Source organism: Suricata suricatta, chromosome 3, assembly GCF_006229205.1.
Source record: "Suricata suricatta isolate VVHF042 chromosome 3, meerkat_22Aug2017_6uvM2_HiC, whole genome shotgun sequence".
In the NCBI taxonomy this organism is placed as follows: Eukaryota; Metazoa; Chordata; class Mammalia; order Carnivora; family Herpestidae; genus Suricata; species Suricata suricatta.
The window spans coordinates 121,152,221-121,175,587 of NC_043702.1; the positions used below are offsets into that span (position 1 = coordinate 121,152,221).

Here is a 23,367-nt window from a genome sequence, read left to right on the forward strand (position 1 = left end):
ATGCAGTTAAAACTCACTCAATTAAAACAAAAAGACAATTAGAATGTTACCAGAGACTTCTTGTGTTTCTTTTTGAATTAAAAAAAAAATAAAACATACAAAAGTTATTACTCCTCTTTTTTCCCTCTCTCAGCATCATTGAAGGCCTTCTTTGTCTCTCTTTTGATTCTTGTCCGACATGGTATTTTAGAGTGCATCTAATGCGTTGTTAAACATTGTAACCTCAAGGAATGTAGTTTACTTTTGTCAGTGTAGCATGGTATTATTCCCTAAGGCAGAACTTTAAAAATAAAGAACATTCATGCAAGGGTCTATAGCAATTGTATTTTTTAATAATATTTCCCCTTGCATTATAATTTTTAAATATTTATCATATTATAGTACATGTGTGAAGATAGATTTAAGAGTATCTGAGCCTGTAATGAAGTGATGTTTCATTTACTTGGGTTGTATTAATGATTGAATATTGACAATAAATCTATTTTATACCAACTGAAAAAAAAAGTCACACTGTACCTTAGCAACATTCCTGTTGGGAAGATTGAGCTGGAATGTATATGTAAGTACTATACTTCAGAAACTCTTAAATGCTCCATTAAAAAGTGATAGTAAATTGGGGCTCTTGGGTGGCTCAGTTGGTTAAACGTCCAACTTTGGCTCAGGTCATGATATCATGGTTCGTGGATATGAACCCTGCGTTGGACTCTGCGGACAGCTCAGAGCCTGGAACTTGCTTCTGATTCTGTGTGTCTCTCTCTCTCTGTCCCTCCCCTGCCTGTGGTCAGTCTCTCTTCCTGTCTCTTTCCCTCTCACCTCAAAAAAATAAAGATTAAAAAAATTTTAAATAAGTGACAGAACATTATGTAAATTTCACTATAGTTTTCCATAACAACCTTGTTATAATGTAAGATTATGTTGAATCAGTACAATCCATCATTTTGCCTAATTCATAGACAGGTGAAAATTTATAAGCCCAGACAAGTTAAGTAACCATCTGCAGTAGAAGAGCATTTTAGAAGTTACACATATGGCCCTTGTTCGGGAGGGCAGGTGTGGTGGAAATTTGGTCAGCTGCTCTCTTAAAATATACAGTAAGGAAAGGCTCATTCTTTTCTTCAAAAATCTCCTTCACAGATCTATTTAAAGGTTTCACCCGGGGGCTTTGGCTCTGTCATTCTGAAAATAAAATTTTTATGATTTACAAATGTTTTCCTGTGCTTTCTAGTCTTCCTTCTAGCATCATGTATATAGAATTTTTGAGAGGTAAAGTGCATTAGGGGTCATTTAGTCCAACTTCAGTAGTCAGGCCGTAGGACTGAGGGAAAGGGAAAAAGAGGAATATGTCGCACATTTTTCTCTTTGTGATTGAAGAGCTCCTCAGGAGCTGACAAATGTAATTTCTCCAGCTTTTATATGTAATAGAACTTCACTCGGTATGCCAAATCCTTTTTCCTTGACCTTTTTGGAGATAGTCTTAAATTTATTTAACTTCCTGTAAGAAGTACTGGGAAATTTGGAAAGGACAGAAAGACTGTCTGTCAGTTAAGTGGTGATACCACTGTGTTAATCAAATTTTGAATGTGAATCTCAGTAAAGTTGTATTATACTTTGTCTTTTCTCATTTGAAAAAACAGATTTTTTAATTTTTTTATTTAATTTTATTTTTTAAAATAATTTATTACCAAGTTGGTTTCCATATAACATTCAGTGCTCTTCACCACAAGTGCCCCTCTCCATGACCATCACCTTGATTCCCCCCTTTTCAGCCCTCAGTTTGTTTTCAGTATTCAAGAGTCTCACTCCCTCTCCCTAACTCTTCCCCCACTTTTCCCTTCCCATGGTCCCCTGTTAGGTTTCTCCTGTTAGACCTATGAGTGAAGACATATGTTATCAGTCCTTCTCTGATGGACTTATGTCGCTTAGCATGACTCAATAGAGGTTTTTTAGATGTCACTTTTTCAAGAAAGTATATGATGTTTTTTGCCAAACCACCCTTTAAAAATATTTACGAGATATGAATAAGGTCTCAGAGCCCTTAAAAGTCATTGAAAATATCCATACGAGTGTTTTCATGGTTTCTGTGTGATCTGCAGGGTTACTTAAAGTGTAGGTACTTGTGCACGCAGGATAATTGAAGGAGAGAGACCCAGCCCGTGTCTAAGCAAGTAGTCTGCATTTGACTTTTAGCTGTGTATACACAGCATGTTTGAAAACAGGAAGATATTCTTCAGTCAGGGAGCATTACAAACAGTCATCAGTTTGGAGTGATTTCATGTGCTGCTTATTCATGCCAAGTATAGTGGTGATTCTGAACTTAACTAATGTGGCATTTAAAACAAATATCCTAGGGACTCCTAGGGGTCTCAGTCGACTGAGTGTCCAACTCTTGGTTTCAGCTCAAGTCATGACCTTACCATTCCTAGGTTCAAGCCCCACGTTGGGCTCTGTGCTGACTGACCGTGCAGGGCCTGCTTGGGATTCTCTTTTTCTCTTCCTGCCCCTCCCCTGCTCATGCACTCTCAAAATAAATAAATTTTTAAAAATGTACTACATGGGAAAAACTTTAGGGCCTTTTGCAATGTTCTATTTTCGCTCAGTGTGTTTGAGGGTTTCATTTTATACAGAGCTTTTGTGTTTTGAGAAAATTATTCTTCATAAAGGTTTATTCCCCTTATTGAGGCTTAATCTACTTATTTAGGATCTTAAGCTAGTATTTATTGGAATAGTACTACCTAATATTACAATCATTTTGAATCTTGAATTATTGAATGTCTTGAAGATTTAAATGCAGGTGGAGTGGTTTTTTTTTTTTAATTATTCCTAGCACAGCTATTTAAAAAATTTATAAAGTAATCTCCATTAAGTAGTCCATAGTGTAGTCTCATGGTGTCACAAAGATACTCCATAGTGTCACAAAGGGATTATCTTAAAACAATTTTCTTAAAATGCTCTCTAAGCATCTCAGTCATTTTATGTGAATAAGTAAGTGAACCATCAAAATCACTCATATAGTAGTACATAATAAAATTTCAAGTTCCAGAGACTTAGAGAGGGAAAAAGAGATATGCGTAGAGAAGTTCTAATATATTCACATTTCTAACAATATTTGCCGTAATTGTTTAAAAAAATTTTTTTATGTTTATTATTGAGAGACAGAGACAGAGCATGAACAGGGGAGGGGCAGAGAGAGGAGACACAGAATACGAAGTAGGCTCTAGGCTCTGAGCTAGCTGTCAGCACAGAGCCGGACGAGGGGCTCAAACACACAAACCGTGAGATCATGACCAGAGCCGAAGTCAGACACTCAACCAACTGAGCCACCCAGGTGCCCCTGCCATAATCATTTTATAACTAGAGTGAGCCAGTTTGCTCAGTATAACAGGGTGGTGGCAATATTCCAGTTTCCTCTTGGTTAGACTTTTGTTTTTGAATCTACTTATAAGAACGAATGTTGGCTAAATTGCAGGAAGGAGATTAACTTCTTAATATTTACATTATCTTGTTAAATGCTTCTGATAGTACCCATGGGTCCCTTAAAGTTTTAGTGGAAAGTATATTTCTTAGAACTTTGCTGCACAATGTATGGTCTCCGAAGCAGCATCACTTGGAAGTTGTCTGAAATGCAGGATTTCAGGCCTTACCTCATTCAGGCTGACCAGAATCTGCATTTTAATAACATCCCTTGGGATTTAGTGTACACATTAAAATACGCCTGGGAGGCTTTAGAGGCACAGTTGGTTAAGCATCCAACTCTTGATTTTTGGCTCAGGCCATGATTTCCTGGTCGTGGGATCGAGCTCTGCGTCAGGCTGTGTGCTGACAGTGTGGAGCCTGCTTGGGATTTTTCTATCTTATGATAAATTTAAAAAAATTTTCACTTCCTTTGAGTGTATACCTTATATTTGGAACATACTCTTTTTCTGGAATTATATGCATTAAAAAAAGCAGATAGTATTTCTCTAAGATGTCAAAAATTATCCATTATTGCAGACACAATGTAACTCTAAGTTAAGTAATGAAATATGCCTCTTGGCTGTGATGAAAAATAAACACCCTTAAAGAGTACTTATCCGTAATGGGGCTTTGTGGCAACTTTGATTATGATATGTGTTGCCTCCCTTTTCAGGTGCCCCTGCCCAACACCCTCCCCCTCCCTAAGAGGGAGACTATCCAACAGAGCTCCAGCCTTACTTCAGCTCCTCCCACTACTTTCAGCCTCACCTTCAAGGTATGTACAACATCCTTCTCTAAAGGTCCTTGATGGTTGCATGCAAGGGGACACATGTTAAAAATGTGGGGTTTTTTGTATTTTTACTTGTTCTGTGTGGTAAGCAACAATATTAAGCTGAGAGAATAGTTATGTCAAATTATACCTTAAAATTTTGTTAATTTCTAAAGTCACTTTAATGTGAAGCCTGTTATGTTTGTGAATTTTGTGTTAAAAATACAAGAGAGCACTTATATTCTATGTTGTGCGGAGTCCCTCTTAGAGACCATAGGTTTTGGATACAGCAGTTGTGCACAAAACAAACCAGCTACCTTGGTGTAACATGGTTTTTTTAATCCTAAGTACCAGTAATAAAAAGACTGCTAACTTTCTATCTTTCCTGTAAACCGTGTGTATTGAATGAATACACTGAAATAATAAAGAATATTTTATGACAAGGTAATTGATTAATACAAGTGATTTTGGTTTGATTTTTGTTGGATAAGTTTTAAATAAGAGGGCAAAAGAGATCGATCATAGACAATATGCATTTTTTATATCAAAAAATTTACTTTTTTTTTTAAAACTCCCATTGTGTTTATAACTTCGAGCTGTGTCACTGATGCTTTTTAACAGTTGAGTTGAGAGAATTTTAAATCAGTTGTTCACTCACCTCCAGATCAGTCAGTGTTTTAAAGAATGGATGTGAAATTAAGTGAAAAAATTTTAATTTGCATATGTTTATCCCATTGGTTCTGTTTGTTCAGTTTTGTAATTTGGGCAAGTATTGAACTTCTATAGCAGGGCCTCCTAATGCTGCATTAGTTGACAGTGAATCTTTGATGGTCTTCAGGAGAGGCGGAAAAGTGTTGGCCAATTTTCATTTCTAGAAGTTTGAGACTAAAATTTTATGAGACAACCATCCTGTTTCATGTCTAGCCCCCATTTTTCCCCAGTCCTTTCTCTTTACTGCCACTCTCTACTCTGCTTTTGTTTTTCCACTTGAAGAACTATCTCAGTCTGTTTTTGCTCTATGTCTTATGTGTGTTTTTTACTGTATGCAATTTAAGGCTAGTCTAATTTTTACGTAAGCAAATATGTCATCATAATTATATTTTAGGCCGGTTAAATCTTCAGAAAACCATTCAGCATTGATTTTCACTTAATGTTTTTGACATTCCAAGAAGAAATATATTTTTAGAATTCAAAGGAGTTTAAATTAAATTTCATTACCTTAAAACTTTCTCTAGTTTCTTCTTCTGACATCTCTCTTTACTTGCTTGGGTAATATATTAAAGTACAGAAAAGTTCTGTTACGTGGATTTTATTGACAGTATATTTGTCAAGGGGGAAAATTAGTATAATTAAGTAACTATACTGGTTTCCTTGTATTTCCAAAGAATAGAATATAAATTTCCTTGCTGCTGAAGAAATGAAATGAAGCCAAATGAGTGTAGTCTGTGTATTATACAAGTTTTATTAGCCTTAGTTTGTGTTCACAACACAACAAAATTAGTATAAAAGGCTGTGCTCTCCAAAACCGCTATAAACCATAAAATCTCAAATAGTACAGATTGCATTTTGTCTAACTTCCTAATTTTTTTGGCCCCCAAAATCTGTTTGTCCTAAAATGAAACACATTTGAAACTAGTAAAGTGATTGTGAGAAGAGTCAAGCTAACATGAAAAGTGTCCCATGATTTGCTGTTATAGCAGTGATATTAGTCATTTCAGAAGTTAAATTGTATATAACATGTGTTTTAACAAAGAACGCAGCGAAGACCTGTAATATTTCTCATTTGTAGCTTAAAATAAGGTTAGAAATATTTAAGTTGGTATTTCAAGGACCTACAACTTCTTAACTATGGTATTAAAAATTGTTACTTTATTTTGACTAGTAGATCTAAAAGTGTCACAATCTGTATATCTGTTCCCTTCCTGTTGAGGATCTAGTCCATGCCGCTCAGTTCAGGATCCACTAGCCACATGTAGTTAGTAAGCACTGAAGTGGGCTAGTCCAAGTTGAGGTGTGTGCTATAAGTGTAAAAACAGACACTGGATCTGAGATGTTAATATTTAAAAAAAGACATGTCTGTTTTTGTTTTGATTATATTGTAGATACATTGGGTTCAATAAAAGAGGTTATCAACATTAGTATTACTTCTTTAGTTTTTCAAATTGTGGCTATTAGGGACACCTGGGTGGCTCAGTTGGTTAAGCGTCCGGCTTCGGCTCAGGTCATGATCTCACGTTCGAGCTCCATATTGCGCTCTATGCTGACAGCTAGCTCAGAGCCTGGAGCCTGCTTCAGATTCTGTATCTCCTTCTCTCTCTCTGACCCTCCCCTGCTCACACTGTCTCTCTCTGTTTTTCAAAAATAAATAAAAAACATCAAATTGTGGCTATTAGAACATTTACGACTTCTATATATGGCTTGCATTTATATTTCTGTTCAATAGTACTGGTCTAGATAGATTAAAATGCAACCTGTTTACATTTTAAAAACTAGGAGACTACAGCTAATCCCTGTAGCCACAAATTCCAACAGCAGCAATCAGTATCTGAAATGCTTGTTGAGATCTGGATGTAAGACAAGACTTATTTCTACCACACCCAAGCCTAAAACCTGTCTGCTTACTTTGCCTTTTAAAACACTGACCATAGGGGCACCTGGGTGGCTCAGTCGGTTAAGCATCCGGCTTCAGCTCAGGTCATGATCTCACGGTTTGTGGGTTCAAGCCTCACGTCGGGCTCTGTGCTGACATAAACCACCCAGACAAAAGGTGCCTATTATCTGTCATTTGAGAACTCCCTTATACAGAAGGAATAGGTATTTGGTGGAGGGCCTTTAGTGCCTTTCCAACTGGAGTCAGAGCCTTAGATCAGTCCATAGGGGCGTTATATTTCTGTTTCCTTATTCAACTGGAGGGGTGAAGACCCCTATGGACATACAGGAGCTGTGACTTTCTGTTGCACTGTTCTTCGCCAAAGCTATCAACAAGCTCTCTTTAGGGACATGATTACATTTATTCCCATTTAGAGTAAGGGAATAAAGATAAAGGGGAAAGTGAAAATTTGAAACCGTTAGGGTCTTAATCTTTTAAATTCTTTCAGTTTTTTTTTTTTTGAAAGATTGTATTTGGAAGTTAAATCTATACACACGTGTGTTTGTGTATTCTGCATTAGCTTTTTTTTTTTTTTTTTTTTGCTTCAAAAAATGTCCATTTTATTGCAGATGGAGTCTGCACGTAAGGCATGGGAGAATTCTCCAAATGTAAGGGAAAAGGGATCCCCAGTAACTTCTACAGCACCTCCAATTGCAAGTGGAGTCAGCAGTAGTGCCAGTGGACCCAGCACTGCGAATTACAGTTCATTCTCAAGTGCATCGATGCCTCAGATTCCTGTCGCTTCAGTCACTCCCACAACGTCACTATCAGGTAAAAGGATCTATACTTCTCCTTTAAATGTCTTAATTACTTTGAATTTCTTATGCTCTTTTCCTATTTACTGTCCCCAAAACTTAAGACTGCACAAGATCTAAATTATTAGCTATTTTGTAAACTCTTCTTGCTGTTTCTTACACTCTCCTGCTCTCAGCCCTCACAATTTTAGTTAATTTGGCAACTTTTGACAACTTTCTAAAAACCCTTTCCTCACCAGACCTCCTACCTGCCCCCCATGATCTCCAGTGTTGCATGCAACACTCCCCTTTCCCCCCCATAGGAATTAATAAGTAATTGGTGAAAAGATGTTTAACTTGTTCCTCTAAATTTTTCTATAAAATTCACATTTTGATTTTTAGTTTTTAACCTGTATATAGCTAATATCCAATTCAGAAATAACAGTCACACAGGCTGTAAATTTTTCTTGATCTGCATCTAATTTGAAGGCACTGTTGGCCCAAGTCTGTTGTAATGACATTTTCTGGTGAAGAATTTGGGGTAAAGAAAGTTTGTTATTTGACAAGATGATACCTAGTGATTTTTGGGTTTTGTTATATTTGTTTTTAAGCAGAGTCCATGAACACCCCAGATTAGAAAGTATTTTTTCTTCCTTAAATTTTTCACTAGCATGTAATTCTAGATCTCATTTGGGGGCTTTACAGTTAAAATTTTTTTTTAACATTTATTTATTTTTGAGAGACAGAGCACAAATGGGGGTGGGGCAGAGAGAGAGAAGGAGACACAAAATCCAAAGCAGGCTCCAGGCTCTGAGCTGTCAGCACAGAGCCTGAGCTGTCAGCACAGAGCCTGAGGCGGGGCTTGAACTCAAAACTGTGAGATCATGACCTGAATCGAAGTCAGACACTCAACTGAATGAGCCACCCAGGCTCATAAAATGCTTGACTCAAGGGAAGTCCACCCTTTTACCGTATGTATAACCATGTTTTCTTCTGTTGAAAACAAATTTCATTTCAAGCCTTCCCACTATTCTGTAATGTTTTCCAAAGCAACAGAAGCTGCTTTCCAAAAGATTTAAAATAATGCAGCACAGAATTTACTTTCTTTGACTAGTTCTCATTTAGTTGATTGCACTACTGTTTTTCAGTAGTCTGGCATTCTGTACCAAGAGAATTGGTCTTTAGGATATACTACAGTTATTTTGATGTTCTCTGGAATCAAAAGTATGCATTAAGACAACCATAGAGATTAAAATCAACCAGTATTCTCTTTCTCTTCCCTCTTTAAGACCCTTTCAAGCATTTCCTACCCTGAATTTGTAAGACATCTTCATTACGCTTACTGTGGTCCCCAGTCATTTGGGTGGATAGGAACTAGGGCTATAAAGCAACTAGGAGGGGAGTATGGTAGGGAGATTAGGAAATAAAGGGACTGGGAAGGTTCTTACATCTTTGGACCCAGCTTGAACAACCCAGTGGTTAGGGGCACTGACCCTCCCCTCCCCCATGCAGTCCAAAAAAAAAAAAAAAAAAAGCCACGGTATAACTTTTTCCCTGGGAATAACTTTGGATTCCTCCCCCTCCCCACCCAAATGAAGTACTAATAGCTTACTATTAACCTTACTGATACCATAAGCAGCCAGTTAACACATATTTTGTGTTTTACATGTGTTATATACTGTATTCTTGGCAATAAAATAAGAGAAAAGAGAATATTACTCAGAAAACCATAAGAGAAAATACATTTACAGTACATACTGTAATTAATTGGGGGAAAAAAAATCTGTCTAAGTGGATGGACCCACACAGTTCAAGCCTGTGTTGTTTAAGGGTCAAGTGCAATTCTTTTCCTGCAGGTCTGGTTCCCCCACAGTCTCCTCAACTAACATAAATTTTTATACTTTCTGCCCAGTTATCCTACTGCTAGAGACTCAGTGGAAGAACAAAACATACCTTGATCTTGGTCCTCTCTTAGAACACCATCTGAAGTCTGAAAATGATGATTACATTTTAACTTTTTAATCAAATACCATTATTGTCATTCCTACAGTATTACAGTCATTAAAGCTCACTGATCTACAGAACTAGTTGATCCTTCAAGATCTTAAGTTTTATAATTCTACCTATTAATTAATAATTTGTCTTTGTTTTTAAGGTATTATTATTATTATCTGTATTTTGCTGGCGTATATACTAGGAGAGAGGCCGGAATGTAACCTTAAGTTTATATGATCTTTAAGGAGTGATTGTGACCTCTAAAGGTTCCTTTTACATTAATGATTATTAAAGTACAGCACTTTTTTCTTCTATGTTCTTATGTCTATGCCTAACCTTAGTAAATTTGTAAACATTCATAAATGATTACCCTCAAGGTATTTTGCTGGAAAAAAGAAAAACTCTAACCTTTTGTTTACATGACTTTTTAGGAGCACTTTTGATCTCTTGGGGTTGCATTCACATTCTTAATTATTCCTAAGGTGCAGCATTTCATCATTCTATCTTGTTAGATTTAGCCTACCCATAAATGAATGAAGCTCTTGACCTTCCTTTTCTTTGTGATGATTAAACATTACTAGTTTGAGGCTAGACTATAATAACCGTGTAGGCTCTTGGCCACCTTATTTTATGAGGTATATTTTGAAATTGCCTTCTCTTTTATTTTTTTTATTGTATATATTTCTTCAAATATTATAGTCTTGTTTTCATTTGGTGATTATGTGTTACTTAAGTACATGGGGAACATGAACATGAATTTGCCAGTTTCCAGCTGGTGCTTGAAATATTTTACAGTGAACAACATTGGCGCTTGAAAATATGCTATCTTTTCCCTTCTCCCATATATAGGAGCTGGTACATACACTACCTCTTCTTTGAGTACAAAATCTACAACCACATCAGACCCACCTAATATTTGTAAAGTGAAACCCCAGCAGTTACAGACGAGTAGCCTACCTTCTGCAAGTCATTTTTCACAATTAAGCTGCATGCCTTCCCTTATTGCCCAGCAACAACAGAGTCCACAAGTCTATGTGTCTCAGTCTGCGGCAGGTAAGAGTTGGGGACTGGGTATAGGGAATTTAGAAAATGAAAGACTTTTTAAAATGCTTATATTTTCCCTTTTTCAAATTTAAGTTGCTTTTTTTTTTAAGTTTATTTATTTTGAGAGAGAGAATGGTGAGCGGGATGGGGAGGGGCAGAGAGAGAGAGGGAGAGACAGAATCCCAAGCAGGCTCTGCGCTGTCAGTGCAGAGCCCAGTCTCACAAAACATGAGATCATGACCTGAGCTGAAATTAAGAGTCAGACTCTTAATCAACTGAGCCACCAAGGTACCCCTCAAGTTTACGTATTTTTAAAATCTGCTCTGTAAATGTTTTCTTTACGGAATTTAATGTTATCTCTCCTTGGTAAGTATTCTGGGCCCCTAGCAGTTTCTTATACATATGTTACATATATATTAGAAAAGTTAGTGTATAATAATTTGCAAAATAACATGCATTTGATGTTATTCTAGTCAAGTTATAGAAGTTTATTATCTGAAACTTGACAAATTCATAATAAAATTCATGGGAAAGAGTAAACCTAAGATTAGCAAAGAAGGAAAAAAATAAATGAACACTGAGGCTATTTCTTACTCTTTTATGCAAAGAAAGGCATTGTTTTAATTTTTTTTTTTACATTTATTTATTTTTGAGAGAGACAGCATGAACAGGGGAGGGACAGAGAGAGAAAGAGACTCAGAATCTGAAGCAGGTTCCAGGCTCTGAGCTAGAGGTCAGCACAGAGCCCAATGCAAGGCTTGAACCCACAAACTGTGAAATCATGACCTGAGCCGAAGTCGGATGCCCAACCGACTGAGCCACCCAGGCGCCCCAAGAAAGGCATTTTCTTTGAAGAAAACATAAAGATTGATTTCTATAAGGGTCATAGATATATTATGAGTAGTTTCTTAATTCATTGCTGGTGAGTGTATACCCTGAACCTAATTTTAGAAAAATACCACAGAATATTGTATGTGTACATACTTAGCTGTAGGAACAGTTTTCATACTTAGGAAACTTATATAAATAAACTTCTCTATTAATCAGAGATTTATGTATGAGAGTTTTTATTCATTATAATGTTTATAATGGTGACAAATTAAAAACAATATGGGAACTTCTCCAAAACATAGTATTACATAAAAACAGCAAATCACAAAATAATTTATATACTACATAGAAATCTGTTAGGAATCTATACCAAATTCTTTCAGTTATTAAACATCACTTCCTTTGAACTATTTTATTAAATTCCTTAATTAGATATAAAATTAGAGTAGGTTTGCTGGTAAGCAGGTAGGTTGATTTTCACTTGTAGTAAATCGTCAAATTTTACTAGTTTATACCCCATTGGCAGTATCGGAACATCTGTTTTTCTCTACCTTCACAGGTACCTTGACCCCTAGAACAGTGCAAGGGTTAGGGATGCTGATGCCCTACACAGTAAGAAATCCACACATAACTTTGGCCTCCCCCACATTTAACTACAGATAGCCTACCGTTGACCAGAAGCCTTACTGATAACATAAACAGCTCATTAACAGATATTTTGTATGTTTATATGTATCATATACTGTATTGTTACAATAAAGTAACCTAGACAAGAGTCTGCTGTACTAGAGGTTTGTTTTAATTGGCATGTGCCTGTCTGCCAGAAGTTTTGCCTCTTTCCACATTTCCAGGTCTTCCTTGGCTGTAGTAATTTTCAGAAGGCTCATTTAATTTGAAATCTGCTTCAAAATTTGTTTTTTTGTTACTGTTTGGAAAATTCTGACATTCAGACACTTACTACTGCTTGTTGTTCCTGGTCTGTAGCTCAAATTCCTGCTTTCTATATGGACACAAGTCATTTATTCAACACCCAGCACGCACGCTTGGCCCCACCATCCTTGGCGCAGCAACAAGGCTTCCAGCCGGGACTTTCTCAGGTACGGATCACAGACTTGTCTCATCCTGCACCTCAGGTTGCTAATGGTGCAGTCATTGCCTTGGACTACAGATAGTAGGCTCTTTGAAGTGAAAATCTTCTATCGACAATGGGGAACAATCCAAATCCACGATTACTTTGATATGAACTGGCCAAATTTTCACACTTTCCCCAAATTTGCCAAAGCTTAGTGATTGACAGTGTAGACTAAGTAACATAGTAAAAGGAAAATTTAGATGTTTACATTTAGTTTTGTTTGAAAAGGGAGCTGATATGCATGGTATTAGTTTTATATTCTTTTCATATCCCAAATTTTTATTTTCCCAAGTGTTGTGACTTGTGCATATGGGGCTCACGTAGTGTTTTCTATTGCATTGCAGCCAGCCTCAGTTCAGCAGATCCCCATCCCAATTTACGCGCCGCTGCAAGGACAGCACCAGGCCCAGCTGAGCATCGGGGCCGGACCTGCAGTTTCCCAGACTCAGGAGCTGTTCACTTCATCACTTCAGCCGTACAGGTGCATGCCCTTGTAACCGCTGTGTCTTCTTGCCGTATCCCTCCTCTCCTTCCTAGGATGCTCCTATTATAAAATTATGTTAAATGATTATATGTCATGACACTCAGCCTCTGGTAATTTCAGTCAAGACAGAGACCTCAAACCTTCCTGAAGACGAGGGTAACAACAATCTCAGAACAATTAGAAATCATGGAAAATAGCGGCTGACGGACCTAAAACGGTTCTGTGCCATCCCACTGCAACAACTAGAAACCTAAGCCTGCTGTGGGGAGTGAGTTGAGACCTGGCAGGTGACAAGACTACGTAAGGGGACAGGCTTCAGGATGGAATGTAATAAAAGAGAAAGGAGCAGAGTGTCAGACAAAGAACAGAAGCAGTGGTGATAATGGGGACAAATGTAGAAGAAACTGGTCTTTTGATTAAGGAAATCTTTTAATTGGTACTAGCTGCTTGAAACATTGTTGAAAAGTTTGTGGCTACTTTCCAGCAGTGCAAAAAAGAGTTTAGTGACTAGTGGTGTCACCCATAGCTGTAGGAGGTGGAGTAGCACTGCCTTGTGTGTTTGTAATCCCCATTCTAACGACTGTCTTGGAAGATGCTCTTCTTCAGACCAGGTCTGTTCAATAGAAGTATAATGTAAGCTGTATATGTTAATGTGGCTAATGACAGCTGTACTGGAAGGCACAGCGTTAGACTTTGAAAGCACTTGTTGGTATCCCTATGTCATTCTGCTACTTTACTCTCAACCTAATCAGCATAGTGTTCACTAATATGGAATCCCTGAATTAACTTCTGCCACGACAGGGCCATTTATAACAGCATGCTTATGTTTTCCTGTTTTATATGTGAAACATAGACCTTCTTTTTTAGAGAAAGAGTGTAAACGGGGCTGGGGAGGTGGGGGGCAGAGACTCCCTCTCAGGAGACAACAGAATCCAAATCAGGTTCCAGTCTCTGAGCTGTCAGCACAGAGCCTGATGCAGGGCTCAAACTCACAAACGTGAGATCATGACCTGAGCTGAAGTCGGACATTTAACCAACTGAGCCAGCCAGGTGCCTTCTAAAGATTGGTCCTGACTCCAGGCTAGCATTCCTGCTTAATGGCTTTTGTTTCTGCCATATATGTCAATTTTAACAAAGTGTAATATTATTTATGGATAATACTGTCTGTAATCCACTACTTTCATCTAGTTGCTTACTCATTATCTTAACATTTTTAAAAATACAGCTTGAAGGTCCCCATCCCAGAGGTAAGAGGATAGTCTGAAGTTAGATTTCAGCATTGTGTTCTTTTAAACCATTCAAATATGGAATACAGTATTGTTAACTATAGTTACTATGCTGCACATTAGATCCTCATGACTTTTTTAAATAAAATTCCTTTTAATGTTTGTTTGTTTTTGAGACAGAGAGCAGGGGAGGGGCAGAGAGACGAAGACACAGAATCGGAAGCAGACTCTAGGCTCTGAGCCATCAACACAGAGCCCAGTGCAGGACTCAAATTTACAAACCACAAGACCTGAGCTGAAGTGGGACGCCTGAACAACTGAGCCACCTAGACACACCTCTCCCCCACCATGACTTAATTTATAACTAGCAGATTGCACCCTTTGGCCATAGGACTGTGTTGGGTATTTTAAAGTTGCTGAGGGACAACTCATCTGAGTGTTGAGTATCCTGGGTGGCTCAGTCAGTTTAGCATCTGACTTCAGCTCAGGTCATGATCTCATAGTTTGTGGATTCAAGCCCCACATCAGGCTCTGTGCTGACAACTAAGAGCCTAGAGTCTGCTTTGGATTCTGTACCTCCCCCTCTCTCTGTCCCTTCCCCACTCGCACTGTCTATATCTCTCTCTCTCAAAAAAAAAAAAAAAATAAAAATAAACATTTTTAAAAATTTTTTTAAATAAAGTGGTTGAGAGAGTTGCATGAATGGCTCAGTTGGATAAGCGTCTGAGTCTTGATCCAGCTCAGGTTTTGATATCATGGTTCGTGGGATTGAGCCTCCAAGTTGGGCTCTGTGCCGATAGTGGAGCCTTCTTGGCATTCTCTCTCTCTCTGCCCTTCCCTTGATTGTGCACACACATGCTCTCAAGTATTAAAAAATAAAGCTGCTGGGGTGCCTGGCGGCTCAGTCGGTTAAGCGTCCAGCTACAGCTCAGTTCATGATCTCACGGTTAGTGGGTTCGAGCCCCGTGTCAGGCTCTGTGCTGACAGCTAACTCAAAGCCTGGAGCCTGCTTCGGATTCTGTGCCTCCCTCTCTCTCTGACCCTCCCCTGCTCACGCTGTCTCTCTCTGTTCTCAAAAATAAATAAAAAACATTAAAAAATTTTTAAAAAGCTGCTAAGACCGTAGATCTTAAAAGTTCTCATCAGAAGAAGTGTTTTTGTAATTTCGTATATGTATGGTGACAGATGTTAACTAGACTTACTGTGATCACTTCATGATACATACAAATACTGAATCATTGTGTTATACACCTGAAAAAAAGTTATATGTCCATTATATCTTAATAAAGATAAAACCAAAATTTTGTGGGTAATCCTGAACAACTACTCTGCTTCATCCAATACAAGTCTTGCAATCTTTTACAAGAAATAAAGATACAAGGGGAGGTAGTGAAATATAAATCAAAGAAGGCAGCTATTGGTTCTGTAAATTTGAATAGAATATCCATACCAAAGAGATAAACCAGATCTGGTTATGAGCTTGCTAGTGAATCCATGAAAAGAGAATCATTCTCATTACTAGTTTCTTAGGAAGAGCAAACCTTGTCCTAGAACTTTGTTGAATATGGGGCTCTAAATCATGGCACAGTGCCTCAGACACCATCTGCATTCTTTTTTTTAAAATTGTGCTAATTAGCGTGCTTGGTCATTTGAGATACCCATTCTTAAGACCCCCACTCTCCAAAATAGACTTCACTTACTAACCCAAGTCTTCTCTCTTTAATACCTAATGTAGATCTCAGCCAGCTTTTATGCAGAGCAGTCTGTCACAACCGTCCGTGGTCCTTTCTGGTACTGCCATCCACAACTTCCCAGCTGTGCAACACCAGGAACTGGCAAAGGCACAGTCAGGTCTTGCCTTTCAGCAAACCTCAAATACGCAACCAATTCCTATCTTGTACGAGCACCAGCTGGGCCAGGCGTCAGGACTAGGAGGCTCCCAGCTGATTGATACACATCTTCTCCAGGTAAGACGAGCTACAATCCCACACTGTCATTGTATTTCTGCACAGCAGATTATTTAAGCAAAACCATTTTTAAAGAAAAAAATTTTAAAGACTTAAGGGAAAAAAACAAAGATCTTCTTTTTACTTAATAAGAAAATTCTTAGAAATTGCTTTGAAGCTATACACTTGATGTCTGAATTGGAAATTTTTCAGTCTTACTGCTGTTTTCCTACAAAATGTCTTCTAGGCTAGAGCAAATCTTACCCAGGCTTCAAATCTTTATTCTGGACAAGTACAACAGCCTGGTCAGACAAATTTTTATAACACTGCCCAGTCACCAAGTGCTCTCCAGCAGGTAAACTATGGCATGGTAAATTTCCTCAATTTTCTTCATTATTTTATTACTTCTACTGCATTTGTTGTTGCTTGGCTGTTTTTAAATAGAAAGAACCAAGGTGGGGAGATAGTCCTGTGGTTTTCAGACTTTTCTCTGAGGTTTCCTAGAATTCCATGGGGTCCACTGGAAGTGGACCATGATCAGTCCCACAGCATTCCTGTCTCCGGCCCCATGAAAGTCAGTTCAACTGTTTGTCTTTTTGTTTTAAATGAGTTTCCATGTAATCATTTATTTTAACAAAGGATTCCTTGAATGTAAAAGTCTGAAAACCATTATCCAGGATAGACAGTTACTTTTAAGCATGAGAGGTGCTTTAACCATTTATGCTAGAGGAGAAGGAAAACTCTAAAGATGTCCTACTGAGAACAGTGTGGCAGAGTATGACAGTGCAAATGACAGACATGTCCTGTCTCTTAGCAATGTCATTAATCTACTTAATCTTTAAAAGTTCATGGAGACTGAAGGAAAGAGGCAGAGTATTAGTCATTTTCATATAACTAATTTTGGTGGCTATTTGAAGGGTGGAAGTTTATAAATATATTTAGGACCTTATTAACATTCAAATTAAATAATGTTTGTATGAAAAGTGAAAGGTTATTTTTCTTGTCAAAGCTCATTTTGATCAGACCTGAAAACAATGTAGAAATGTGTTTGGGAAGTGGTAAAACACTAATTTCTTAGGTTGTATCCCATGATTTTGTTGTATTATGTGATTGTTAAACACGTACCATGGATTAATTCAAAGAGAGTCATAATGATTTTGGTTATATTGGCTGCACGACTAATCTGTTTTATTGTTGCTCCTTTAATAAAAGAATGGAGATAGTCACTAAGCAAAAGATTATATGTGAAAATAGATGACCAGATTGATGTATTCTGTTTAAAATGTTACCCAAAAGTTTATGAACGGTTGTGTATGTAGTCACAGGGATGTGCATACAGTAGGTCTAAGTAAATCGCTGCAGTTATTGTTTGCTTATTTTCTAGGTTACAGTACCTTTACCAGCATCTCAGCTTTCATTGCCTAATTTTGGATCTACGGGACAGCCTTTAATTGCTCTGCCTCAGACTCTTCAGCCCCCATTACAGCACACCGCCCCACAGGCCCAGGCCCAGAGCCTGAGTCGTCCCGCACAAGTAAGCCAGCCTTTCCGAGGGTTAATCCCTGCTGGAACACAGCATAGCATGATTGCAACCACAGGAAAAGTAAGTGAAGAGAAATCGACATCGTTTCATTGAGAATTTAGGGCCATGCGTGTGGATATGTGCGTCTGTATAGTTTATAAAAATAAAATCCATCAATTTTTACCATCTTCCAGGAAATTTCTAACCCCAGTATAATTTTTTTTTAAAAAAACATTTATTAATTTATTTATTTTGAGAGATCAGGGGAGCGCATGGGGCGGGGTGGGGGAGACAGAGGGAGAGGAAAAAGGAAAGACAATCCCAGGCAGGCTCTGCTGTCAGTGCTGAGCCCAGCATGAGGCTCAGTCCCACAAACTGAGATCATGACCTGAGCCGAAGTCAGACACTCAACCCCCTCAAACCCTAATATACTTTTTAAAAATTTATTCACTTTTAATGTCTTTGGCTTTCTCTGGTTTTTGCTTAATAACAAGTAATTCACAAATTTTGTGGAAGGATTCACAAATTTTGTGGAAGAATGGGTTTACACAATCACCTAAGACTTTTCATCTATAAATTTGGCCTTGATAATTCCATGGTATTTGCAATTTAATTATAGGATTTGTGTACTGAAGGTTCTTTGCCCATTCCTGGATTAAGTCTTCATGTATAGAATACTAAAAACAGCATTTAGCTTATGGAATTTCAGAAATGCTAACTTTATTCTATGCTTTTTTCCCCAGATGTCTGAAATGGAACTGAAAGCCTTTGGAAGTGGCATTGATATAAAACCAGGCACTCCTCCAATCAGCGGTAGAAGCACCACACCAACATCTAGTCCCTTCCGGTAAAATGGGCATTTGAATTTTCAAATAACTAAGCATGGTTTGTTTGTTAGATGCTTACTTACTATGTCACCAGGCCTGTGGTAAGCACAGGACAGTCTGATGGTTTTCTCTAAAATGTTAAGCTATTAAATTCTTAAGAATGTATTTGTTATACTGTATTTTTAAGAATTCTTTTTTTTTTTTTAAACAGGGCATATCTAGTTAGTTTTCTTTCTCACCTCTGCCCCCTTCAGTGTCTCTCCACTGCCAAAAACAATAGTGGGTAACTCACCTTGGTAAACTTTCATCAGCGACCACACAGGAAGAATCTACCAAGAGCAGTGTCTCTAAAACTCTGACAGCATTATTTATTTGGCACTACTGTACTGACCAGTGATGGCTTTTTTCCAAGGGCTACTTCCACAAGTCCGAACAGCCAGTCCAGCAAAATGAACAGCATTGTCTATCAGAAGCAGTTCCAGTCAGCCCCTGCCACTGTGAGAATGACACAACCATTTCCTACACAGTTTGCACCCCAGGTGGGCAGATACGAGTGAGAAATGAGTATTATGTCCTTGCAAATGATTGCTAATCTGGCTAATTCTCTGATTTCATAATCTTGCCATATTATATATAGTTTAGAAACATAGTTTTTAATGAGAGACAGTTGCTTATTTAACAGTAAATTTGTGACCTGTGTTCTTTGCAGTTTTTAGCTAGATATAGGTAGTATCCACAGAGTTCTGAAGCAGACAAGAGAAATCGTCAAAAGATTCCCCACACAGCTCTGATAATTTATTTTAGTCCTGCTTCTTATCTTTTTGAAGAAGTTGACTTTTCAGAGAAGGGTCCCAGTGCTTTAAGTTTTCTAGGATTAAAGGGTTTTTGTTGTTGTTGTGTTGTTGTTGTTGTTGTTTAAGATAACTGTGTAGTTGAGGTAAGATTTCCAAAAGATATTCTAATATATGTGTAAAAATGTTGGCTTCTCTTCCGTTTGCTGACCCAGTATGGAAAGACTAACTAAAATTGATAGTAATCTCACAAACTAGCATTTGTTCTTGAGAAAACACTATTTGTTGAATTGGTATCATTTTTATTTATCTTCAGATTATGTTTGGTATAAGTGTGTGCCTTTTCTGCAATTATATCTTTTTAAAAAGATTATCCTAATTTATAGCTTTTCTATCTCCCCATCCCAATTTGTAGCTGAAATAGTAGAGTCCACTGACGTGCCACAGCATGCTTTGCCGAAGTTTTCTGTTAGAGTCTCCAAGCATGGCTTGTTGTTGTTGGCCCTGCAATAGAATGGCACAGATCCACACACTTCCTTTCACTGGCAGAATGGGCACAGATTTACTCTGAGATAAGCCAACCCGGTTTAGTTGGCAAAAAAATTTTTTTTTAACAGTTCAATGTTGTATGTTTTGTTTTTTTCACTCAGATTCTCTCTCAGCCTAACCTGGTCCCTCCATTGGTAAGAGCCCCACATACTAACACCTTCCCAGCGCCTGTTCAGAGGCCACCAATGGCACTGGCCAGTCAGATGCCTCCTCCGCTGACCACAGGCCTCATGAGCCATGCTCGTTTGCCACATGTAGCCAGGGGCCCTTGTGGATCACTATCTGGAGTCAGAGGTAATCAGGCCCAGGCTGCGCTGAAGGCTGAACAGGACATGAAGGTTAGTACAGTGTTCACGGCCAACAGAGCAAGAATCTGTCTCTGAACCATGTCTTAAGATGCCTCTGGACCATAATCACATATCCAGGCATTCATTGTCTTAGCCCATTTAACCAAGCTAACTGCTTTTATTCTTCCTGGGTTTTTTGTTTTATCCCCCCCCCCCACTCCCCCCACTTTTTCTTTTTTTTTTTTTTTTTTAATTTTTTTAATTTTTTTTTTGCATCTATAGTTAGCAAACAAGTTAACATTTTAAACTCTAGCAAAATGAATCTCTTATAAAATAAATATTTGAGGGAGATCTGAGTTCCGCTGCTATTTTTTTTTTTTTTGGAAGAGCAACAAAGTGATATGGATTATTATAGGCATCCCCATTTTCTTTATTTTTTTCTTTGTTTTTCTTTTTTCTCCTTTCCCCCTCCCCAAACTTAAGATATAAATCATGGTTATGTGAAACCTTGGAGTGGGTAAGAGACATTACCTGTCTTGATTTTTCTTCCTTCATGAGTCATCCAAGCACAGTTTTCTTTTCAAGCTGTTTCCATGCCCATTTTTTTTTTTTTTTTTTTTTTTGCCCGCCACCTGAGTTGGCGCGTCCCACAGGAGATGGTGCAGCTGTAGATGAAGGACTGGGACAAGCACTTTGGGATCCTTCACGATCAAAGGCACTGATATGTGACGTTTGCTGATGCAGAAGAGTGCCTTTAGGAGTCTGTGTGGGGACAGTTTTTCTAGCATGAGCTGTACCTGTCTGCCTGTACAGCCAGCAGAATCCATTGATTTCTGTATTTACATAGACTTGACTTTAGAGGTCTTAGTAACATTGCCTATTTGTCACTACGTGTGTGTGTGTGTGTGTGTGTGTGTGTGTGTGTGTGTGTGTATGTATATCATGTCAGTACAGAAAAGCTTACTGCTTTCAAAGAGGACAGTGTCTGTAGCAATGCTTTACTCTGAATTAGAAACCTGTTCATGACAAGTCTCAGAAAATTCGGTTGACTGGCTAGTTTCTTTATGCATTAATACCCCTCATCCTCAGTAATCCAATTTAAAGACTACTCTGCAGTGAAACTCTTGTTAATTATTATCTACTTTTATTAAGGCTGTGTGCCGAGGATTTCCATCTGTTCATAACTATTAAAAATACTTGTGTGTGTAGAAATCTTTGGAAACTATTTGGCCATGGTTTCCACTTGTGCTTCTGTCTGCTTGGCATTTGATTTTCATACACATTCCCATGTTGGAAATGACATCAGAGCTTATAGCAGGTGGAGGAGGGTGGGTAAAAATTTCTTGAAATTGCTTTAGATCTTTGGCTAGTACCGGTTTCCTCTAGAACATGAAGGGTTTTTTGTTCTATGCAAGAGATACAGAAACTTAAGTCTTAATTGTGTATATTAAAGTGGTATACTTTACAGAGTGACTGACGTAAGTATATTCTCCGGGGCACGTAGTCAATAAAAGTAGGAGATTATTTGACCAGCTCAGAATGTGGTAGGAGCTATCAGAACTTAGTGATCGAGTGAAGTTGTAGTTACTAATTTGTGACGCTCTTCCCCTGCAGAAGAGAGCTGTGGGAAGAGGACTCAGCCACAAGACATTTGGTCCTAGGTGTTGGTAATGCCACAATATAAGTGCTTCCTTTTCATTTTATTGTAGACCACATATTGATAACTAGAAGTTTTAAGTGTTACATATATGTTTTCAAATTTGCAAGCAGCCTCCCTGAACAGAATTTGATATCAATAAGAGCAACAGCAATTTCTATCTTTTTATCTTATAAAGAGGGCAAACTTTGATAAGGTGGTGGGAGGTGGTCCTGTTGTTTCCAAATGCTTTTTTAAAAATCACATGGAATGATTGCAAAGATAGGAAGAAATCTGTCCATTAAAAGCTGAAAGATCATTGAGGTACTTTTGGTTTTGGGCCAGACCAGCGAGGGGAAGACTGATTTGTGGTCGGTATGAGAGTGTGAACTGAGACTGATTGACAGGCTTTGGTGGCGCTGCAGCATCTTCAGTTGTCGTTTCTTATTTTTTAAGGCAAAGCAGAGAGCAGAGGTTCTTCAGTCCACGCAGCGGTTCTTCTCTGAACAACAACAGAGCAAACAGATAGGAGGCAAAGCCCAGAAAGTGGACAGTGATTCCAGTAAACCTCCTGAAACCCTGGCCGACCCACCTGGTGTCTGTCAGGAAAAAGTAGAAGAAAAGCCACCCCCTGCACCCACCATAGCCACCAAACCTGTTAGAACTGGACCAATCAAGCCTCAGGCGATCAAAACGGAAGAAACAAAATCTTAAAGGCTGTAGTTTATTGCAGGGGCTGGGGGAAGGGAGAGGGGAAGAGGGTGAATTAAGTCGGATAATGCCAGCAGCCAAAGGGGTAAAATGGTCTGTGACATTATCCTGTCCAGAGCTTGGAGGTGCACATGGGACATAGGAGCAATTTACACTGACACACCACTTGCTGCACCCACTCTGTGGTGTGCGCTCTGTGACGGCCCCGCATCCTCGGTCTGAATCTATGTGCAGATCTGTGCCTCAAACGCGCAGAATTTAGAACTGACATCCTTACGGTTAGACGAAACACCGGAAATAGAGGGAAATAACCCCACGGAGGAACAGCTGGTGCCAAACAGTGGTGACTCCAGCTGGGACATCAGTCGTGGTCTCTGCTCCCTGCGTTCTTTGGGTATGGCTGTCGGATTTGTGGGTTTGGTGGTCAAGAACCGAAGGTAACTGGTGCTGGATAGAGGAGCCTTATTTTTTATTATGGCAGCTTGCTATTTTTGTAACCTTGTGATTGAGTTGAACACAATCAAAGTACAGTAACTGATCTCCCCTTCTCCCTGGATGAGTGAGCAGATGATGAAATGTTGACGTCCACACCCTAGGACATACCCAAGTGGGCAGGGTTTGGCTAACTGCTTCTGTTTGAAATGATGCTGTGTTTTTGGTTGTGGCATGGGGCTTTGAAGTGCTGTTTGGTGTCTCCTTTCTTCCATGGAGTTCTTCCCATTCAAACATGACAGATTGGGTAAAATACTAGTTAGGTTGAGTCTGGCTTGCCTCCACTCC

The 23,367-nt window shown here is 38.5% G+C and overlaps 1 protein-coding gene across 16 annotated transcripts in view; it reads left to right on the top strand.

The window, feature by feature from the left end:
* PRRC2C (proline rich coiled-coil 2C) overlaps window positions 1–22,591 on the top strand; it is a 95,219-nt gene extending 72,628 nt beyond the window's left edge. For 6 of the 16 annotated variants that reach the window (XM_029935016.1, XM_029935024.1, XM_029935020.1 and 3 more), the window contains 12 exons: window positions 4,127–4,228; window positions 7,442–7,643; window positions 10,451–10,654; window positions 12,461–12,573; window positions 12,953–13,089; window positions 16,054–16,285; window positions 16,512–16,634; window positions 17,649–17,867; window positions 18,530–18,633; window positions 19,026–19,152; window positions 20,055–20,291; window positions 22,333–22,591. In XM_029935016.1, coding sequence (XP_029790876.1) covers window positions 4,127–4,228; window positions 7,442–7,643; window positions 10,451–10,654; window positions 12,461–12,573; window positions 12,953–13,089; window positions 16,054–16,285; window positions 16,512–16,634; window positions 17,649–17,867; window positions 18,530–18,633; window positions 19,026–19,152; window positions 20,055–20,291; window positions 22,333–22,590 — 2,058 coding nt within the window. In that variant the 3' untranslated portion in view covers window position 22,591. Of the gene's footprint in view, window positions 1–4,126; window positions 4,229–7,441; window positions 7,644–10,450; window positions 10,655–12,460; window positions 12,574–12,952; window positions 13,090–16,053; window positions 16,286–16,511; window positions 16,635–17,648; window positions 17,868–18,529; window positions 18,634–19,025; window positions 19,153–20,054; window positions 20,292–21,854; window positions 21,908–22,332 lie in introns of all 16 variants that reach the window. The other 10 variants (XM_029935018.1, XM_029935022.1, XM_029935025.1 and 7 more) reach the window with 7 other exon arrangements.
* The last annotated feature ends 776 nt before the right edge of the window (window positions 22,592–23,367 follow it).